General features: G+C 45.0%; 1 protein-coding gene across 1 annotated transcript in view; it reads right to left on the minus strand.

Moving 5' to 3' along the window:
- Positions 1-1,352: 1,352 nt before the first annotated feature.
- The window catches only part of LOC125487078 (myosin-10-like), a 46,735-nt gene continuing 40,147 nt past the window's right edge, over positions 1,353-7,940 (minus strand). Inside the window, exons 9-12 of the mRNA XM_048617044.1 lie at positions 7,397-7,522; positions 6,845-6,949; positions 4,457-4,645; positions 1,353-1,595 (exon numbers count right to left, since the gene is read on the minus strand). Coding sequence (XP_048473001.1) covers positions 1,353-1,595; positions 4,457-4,645; positions 6,845-6,949; positions 7,397-7,522 — 663 coding nt within the window. The remainder of the gene's footprint in view (positions 1,596-4,456; positions 4,646-6,844; positions 6,950-7,396; positions 7,523-7,940) is intronic.

Here is a 7,940-nt window from a genome sequence, read left to right on the forward strand (position 1 = left end):
TCCACTTTCGACTTAGATCTTTGACTATAGGAGTTGGGAAATAATGTTGAACTTGTACAGGATGTTGGTGAGGCCCCTTCTGGAGTACTGTGTCCAGGTCTGGTGGCCCTCTTACAGGAAGGATATTATTAAGCTGGAGAGGATTCAGAAAAGATTTACCAGGATGTTACCAGGAATGGAAGGTTTGAGATACAAGGAGAGGTTGGGATATTTTTCACTGGAGCATAGGGGGTTGTGGGGGGATTTTGCAGAGTTTTATAAAATCATGAGGGATTTAGATAGGGTAAGTGGCAGGTATCTTTTCTGTAGGGTGGGATTTTCAAGACTAGGGGGCATATTTTTATGGTGGGAGAAGAAAGATTTAAAAGGACATGAGGGGCAACTTTTTTTTAAAAACACAGAGAGTGGTCCGTGTGTGGAATGAACTTCCAAAGGAAGTGGTGGATGTGGGTACAGTTACAACATTTAAAAGACTTTGGATAAGTACATGAATAAGAAAGATTTGGAGGTATATGTACCAAATACAGGCAGGTGGGACTAGTTTAGTTTGGGACTATGGTTGGCATGGACTTTTTGGACCGAAGGGCCTGTTTCCTTGCTGTATGACTCTATGACTCTCTTTGTAATTCAATCTTCTGAGCCCCAGCATACTTCCCATGAATGTGGGATACACCTTGTCTACGGCCAATCTGTCCATCGTAAGGTGTAGTGTGTTTAAGACCAGAAGACACCGGAGTGGAATTAGGCCATTCAGCCCATCGAGTTTGCTCTGCCAATTGCTATGTTGCTATAGGAAGGATGTTGTTAAACTAGAAAGGATGCAGAAAAAGATTGCTAGGGTGTTGCTGGGAATGGAGGGTTTAAGTTTTAAGAAGTTGGATAGGCTGGGACATTTTTCATTGGAGCATCAGAGGCTGAGGGGTGACCTCGAGGTCCCTCAGGTCCCTTTTAAATCTTTCCCCTTAAACCTATTCCCTCCAGTTCCGAACTCACCCACCCTGGGAAACAGACCTCGGCTGTTCGCCTTATCTGTGCCCCTGATGATTTTATAAACTTGTATAAGGGTCACCCCTCAGCCTCCAGGGAAAAAAACGTCACCACCACATCATTGTTGGTGATTGTAAAAGCCCCTTGGGTTCACCAATATCATTTAGGGGAGGGAAAACTGCCAAGTTTACGTGGTGTGGCCTACACGTGACTCCAGACCCACAGCCATGAAAATGGCTGGCACCTGCCAATCAAATTGAAGACAATTAAAGACGGACAATAAATGCTGGCCTTGCCAATGATGCCCACACCCCTAGGAAAGAAGAGGTAAAGAATTCCGCCAAGGCTGAGCAACCTTCCTGTGTTTACCGAAGCTCCTCGCAGTTTTGTCGCAGAGCAAGGAGCTCGTCCAAGTGCATCTTGTCCTCTGCCTGGACAGCGATCAGCAACATCTCCTTCTCACTGACCAAGTGGCTGCGCTCCATCTGCAGAGCTTCGATTTGGTTGCTGAAGATGGTCTTCTCGGCCTGGAGTTGGTGGAGCTGGTCCTGGCACAGCCCCAGCCTCTGCCGGGACTCACCGAGCTCCGAGGTCAGCCTGTCGTTCACCTGAGGATGAAAGAGCACGGTGAGACAGCGCCCCAGGGACCCTCAGCCCGCTGAAAGAGAAAACCGGAAACCCTGGCTACAGAGATAAAGCTTTTTCCAGACTCCCAGAGCATTGTCAGCACAGAAACAGGCCGTTCAGCCCAAATGGAAAGGCCTGGGGTTGCGATCATTAGACTTGCAACCCAGAGACCCAGGTCATGTCCTGGCTTCAAATCCCACCAACTTTTGATGCAATAAAATGGTAGCACAGTGGCTTAGTGGTTAGCACAGCTGTCTCACAGTGCTAGGGATCTGGGTTCAATTCCAGCCTTGGGTAACTCTCTGTGTGGAATTTGTAGACTCTCCCTGTGTCTGTGTGTGTTTCTTCCAGATTCGTCCTGCAGTCCAAAGATAGGTGGATTAGCCATGCTAAATAAAGGGTTATGGGGATCGGGTGGGGATGTGGGTCTGGATGGGATACCTTTCAGAGGTTTGGTGAAGTGATGATGCTGTGGCTTAAGAGGTTATTTTGCCCTGAGAGGGTTTTAAGACAGCGGTGCCAAGCTGTCTCCTGGGAAAGCCAGAAAAGTAAACTGCTTGAGAGTTCTTGGGATCTTTTTTGAAAGTTGGAACAACAGAAGCAGCCTGAATGGGTGTGGCCATCTCTCAGACCAGGATTTTAAGTTTTTAGTTTTTTTAGCTTTGAGATTCGGCAGAAACTGCTGGAGATTTGAAGAAGTAGAATTTATCTTTTCCCTCTCTTGGTTACAGCTAGAAGTTGGAGTTTCTCTCTGCTGCTGGGTTACCTGTGAGACAAATCTATTTTTCCAAATTTGCCTTTTTGCCAAGGCGTGTGTTTATGAGATGTTGTTATATTGGAGCAGTTAATTAGTAATACTCACTATATCTACTATTCTGTTGAGTTTTCCAAGAATTACGTTATTCTAAGTTCTTCTTTCTTTTGTTGTATTTTGACAATAGTGTTTAAACAAATTGCTTTTGCTTAATGTTGAATAGTTTTATCAATCAAATTGCTTATAGAACACAGCATGTTACACTTACCTTTAAAATAAGAAAAAGTTAGGCTACCTTCTGAGGGGGTCTGGTCTGGTCCATAACAATGCAAACTCATTGGGCTAAGTGATCTCTAGCTGCACTGTAGGGATTTTAGATTCTAAACAAATCTGGAATTAAGAATCTAATGATGACCAGTTTCGATTGGCATAAAAAGAAAGATCTGGGTCACTGATGACCTTTCGGGAGGGGAACTGCCATCTTTACCTGGTCTGGCCTACATGTGACTCTCTTCTGGGCAATAAATGCTGGACCTAAAAAAAAACTCTACGATTCTATGGTCGTACACTATAATCAATCCATAATTACATTCACTCTGTTTGTTACAAACTCCTCATTTGGGCATTGACTTTGCGGCAAGCTCATGTTACAGCTGCACTCGCTTAACGCTAATGTTTGTTTTTGGTCGTTTATAGAAAGCAGGCATTGTTGTCAAGGTGCCATCTGTTGTTCCCCATTGCCCTCAAACAGAGCAGCTCATTCAACCATTTCAGAGAGCAGTTACAAATCAACCACACAGCCAGAGTTTGGGGTCACATGTAGGCCAGACCAGGTACGAGTGATGGATTTCCCTCCCTCAAGGGCATTGATGTTTTTGCAACAATTGATAGTGGTTTCACGATCACTATCATTGAGACTAGCCTTCACTTTCAGATGAATAAATTGAATTTAGAATTCCACCAGCTGCGGAGGCCCACAGAGTAATAGCCCGGCCCCTCAATTACAAATCCAGTGACATTACCACCATCTTTGTTTTGTAACGTTGGAGCTCAAATTCTTCCGAATTTCCCCTACCACCACCAGCAGCCTTGCTTAACTCCCACATCCCATGAATGAATAATAAGAAATGGCCCTTGCTGGGTAACCCCAACCCTATCCCAACCCTCCCATCTACCTTCACCAAAACCCATCAGGATATCTTTTCTCCCGCTTCCTTTTAAATGCATTATATGCCTATTTATCTCGAATTCTCCTTCTGGTATGAACTTCCAATTTCTAGCCACTCTTTGGTTATAAAGTGTCTCCTAATTTCCTTATTAGTGAGCATCTTATTTTTATGATCCCTAGTTTTGGTCTCCCTCAAATATCTTGATATCTACCTATTGAATGGTTCTAAAGTTATAAAGATCTGTGTCGATCATTCCTTAGTTTCTCATTTTTTCCAGAAAAATACAGCACCAGCCCATTGGAGAGATGATGGCCTAGTGGTATTATCGCTGGACTATTAATCCAGAGGCTCAGGTAATGTTCTGGGTTTGAGTGTTGCCGTGGCAGACGGTGGAATTTGAATGCAATAAAAATCTGGAATTAAGAGTCTAATGATGACCATTAAACCGTTGTTGATTGTTGTAAAAACTCATCTGGTTCACTAATGTCCTTTAGGGAGAGAAACTGCCATCCTTACCTGGTCTGGGCCTACATGTGACCCCAGACTCACACCAACATGGTTGACTCTTAACTGCCCTCTGGGCAATTAGGGATGGGCAATAAATACCGCCCTAGACACCAGCACCCTCATCCCATGAGTGAATAAATAAATGAATAAATAAAAATCCCACTTCATATGTTTAATCTCTCAGTTCTGCTGTAAACCTTGCAGAAAATTTCCTTTTCAGCAGATGATGACCAGAACCAGAAGACCAAATTTGGCCCAAGCCTAGGTTCCACACACATTTAATACAACTTCTCTGCTGTTCAGTTCTACCTGTCTAGAATGTTTGGTCAATTTGTGCTCAAATGGCACTAATCCATTCTTTTCATTTAAGTGTCACTTTCATCATGTTAAAAACCAACGTGGAGGTGTGTACCTGTTTGATGGTTGCTAGTTTTTCTTGCAGCAAGACTTTCTCCTGGTCTTGTCTGTTGGCCTGAGATTTGGTGCTCACCAATTCCATATGCAGATCAGCAACTTGCTCGTCAAAGCCTTCCTTCCCTTTCAGGGCTCGCTCCAACTCTAGAGTCAAGTGCTGGACCTGTTTGTGTAATTCCAGCTTCTCCTGCAAAACTCAGCCATGTTAGAATCCGATTCTCACTCCACCCACTGTGCCAACGTTAGCCTGGCATCACATCCTCCACCTCAAAATCCTAAGATCGCCAGATTTTCAGGTGATCATTTTTTAAAATCTCACCCATTCTAATTCGTTATTTTTGGAGAACACTGAAGATGTAGGAGGCCTCATGTCTGGACCAGCTCTGTGAAAGAGCTATCTAATTAATCGCACCACCCAGTCATAAGCTTTTGGCCCTTTTCAAATATTTCTCCAGTCCCCTTTTGAACGTCATGACCCAATCTGCTTCCACCATTGGCAGTGCCTTCCAGCACCAACGAATACTCATCTTCCTGTGCTTCTTCTGCCAGTGACCCTACTTCTGTGTCCCCTTGTTACTGCTAATGGGAACAGTTTCTCTTTAATATCTACAATGTTTGTGGTGGTCAGTGAGTTCAGTTGGCTAGACAGCTGGCTCGTGATGCAGAGCGAAGCCAACAGCGCAAGTTCCATTCCCATACCAGCTGAGGTTCCTTCTCAACTTCTCCCAATGCTTGAGGTGTGGTCACCCTCAGGTTAAAATCACCACCAGTCAATTCCCTCCAGTGGGACAGCAGCTCTCTGTTCCTTTGGGACCATGTTGACTTTAATAGACTCTTGAGCTACCACACATTTAAGTAATATTTGGATGATTATTAGAAGTGCCATAGTATACAAGGCAACAGGCCAATTTCTGGACAATGGGACTGAAATAGATAGCTGCTTGATGACTGGCATGCACACAATGGGCTGAATGGCCTCTGTCCAAGCTGCAAAACTCCAATTTTATGGCCGTAATCAATCCATAACAAATTACATCCACTATGTCTGCTACAAACTCCTCAACTGCGCATGGACTTTGTAACAAACTCATGCTACAGTTGCACATGCTTAACACTAACTTTTTTTTTGGTCATTTGTGCAATGGGGGCATTGCTGGCAAGGTTGGCATTTGTTGCCCATCCTCAACCACCCTCGAACTAAGCAGTTCGGTCAACCATTTCAGGGGGGCAGTTACGAGTCGCCCCTGAGCAGACTAAAGGAGGAGAAACTCTTTCCACTGGCAGGAAAGGCAATCAGGACCGGAGTGACACAAACTCAAAAAATAATTGGCAAAAGAGCTGAAGGGAAAACATGAAGAAAATTATTTACACAGCATAACGGAGCAAAGAACTGCAGATGCTGGAAATCGGAGATGTAAACTGCTGGAGAAACTCAGCAGGTCTGGCTGCATCTGTACAGAGAGAGAAAAAATACAGAATTTTGAATCCAAAATGACTCTACTTCAGAATCTTCTTCTTCTTGAAGAGTCACACTAGACTCAAAACATTGTTTCTCCCTTCACGGGTTTCTCCAGCAATTTCTGTGTTCGAACGGCTCCTTCTTCCCTGTATCGTTCCTTATTTGGAGAGGTTCGGGTTGCCATACAGTGAAGGAATGTGAAACAACACAATCCTGTTAATCACCACTTTGAAATCGAGGAAGGACACCGTATATGAACACTCAACACATGTGAGAGATTATCCACCTTGGCAAATCATTCCTTTATTGAATTCACTTCATACAGGAGGATACAAGCTATGTAGGGTGGATGGAGCTGTCTTGATGAGGGACTACATATTAAGATTGGAACCAGAGCTCCCATCGGTTTGCAAACATCTCAAATGGTTGATACCAATAGACCTCAGTCTTCTCATTGAGAAACATTGGAACACAGGAGGCCATTCAGCTACTTGTAATCTCTTGCCTTTAATGAGGTCATGGCTAATTAAAAAGCTAACCCCGCCCCCCCCCAACCCAACTCTTCTGACTCTACACGCACACACACCCTGTGGAAGGGTCACCGGACCCGAAACATTAACTCGGATCTTTTCTTCACAGATGCTGCCAGGCCTGCTGAGCTTTTCCAGCAACTTCTGTTTTTGTCCTCTGACTTCACCTGTGAGTAGCCTGCGTTAGCAAAATTCTATCGCTTTCACGATTATGGCTATTTAATGGTGCAACGCCTTTGAAGATTGATCCTTGTACCAAGCCTACAAAACACAATAAACCAAAAGGTGGGCGGTGGGGGGAGATACTGAATTGTAAAGAGGATGGAGATTGTTGCAAATCGGTCAGAGTTTGACACCTTCGCTCAGACTTAACTAAACTCTGTCGAAAAGTCAGTACCTGCAGCAATCGGTCTTTGTCTGCTGTTGCAGTTGTTAGTTGCGTTCTCAGGTTGGCCACGGCCTCTTCCAGTCTCACTGATTTCGAACAGAGCACGTCTCTCTCCTGCAAAGGATAGGTGGACAAGCTGTCGGTAAAATGGGAGCCTACCTTCCAGTGCACTGCAAGAAACGCTTCCAAAACTGGAAAGCCCTCTCTTAGGCCTCTCCTCAGTGTTCTCTCTGCAGAACAGCTGCTGTGCTCTGCATTATGATAAAGGAGGAAAGTTGGAGCAGGAATTAGACAATGGTAACAGTTGCCCGGACTAAAGGGAGATGGACAAGGCGGAGAAACCTTGACCCCCAAACAGAAAACACGTGTCCTGCCGTGGGAGAGGACTCAAGTCTCAGCTGCAATATTGCTCCCCTGCCCCCCTCACAGGCAGACGGGTTTAGTAACCAAGTCTGGGAGTTGGTGGGGTTGGGGTGGGGGGGCGGAGGAGGTGGTGCTGCTTTCCTTACCTGGGACCACTCTGGCAGCTCTGAAGGTAACATTTTGTGAAAACATAATTACCAAACTGACTTCACTGTACTTGAGGCGCAGCTGATTCACCTCATCATGCAGACCTGTCTGTGCACGCAAGGAATCATTCAGTCGTTGATTGGCCTGATTGGTTGTCAAGAGTGTCAAGTGTTGAGCCTGATGAAGGAAACTTGGGAAATTAATGGCATAGTTACACACTCTAAAAACGGCTTTAAAGCTAACGTCAGTGTTAACACCCATCTGGCTCACTCATGTCCTTCAGGGAAGGAAATCTGCCATCAATATCTGGTCTGGCCTACAGATGACTCCAATATGGTTGACACTGAACTGCCCTCTGAGGCAGCTGTAGGGCCACTCTGTTGTGGCAAAGCCACAAATAATTCTCAAAAGAATAAAACCAGACGCACCACCCAGCATCGACCTAGGCACTGTGAATGGCAACAGCAAGCACAGCCCTGTCAGTCCTCCTTCCCATCACCTAAAGAGTTAGCTCTCCCCGTTTGGGCACTATCTCACAGAGATAGTAGGAACTGCAGATGCTGGAGAATCTGAGACAACATGGTGCAGAGCTGGA

The sequence above is a fragment of the Rhincodon typus genome, chromosome 36 (genome assembly GCF_021869965.1).
Source record: "Rhincodon typus isolate 14 chromosome 36, sRhiTyp1.1, whole genome shotgun sequence".
NCBI classification, from domain to species: Eukaryota; Metazoa; Chordata; class Chondrichthyes; order Orectolobiformes; family Rhincodontidae; genus Rhincodon; species Rhincodon typus.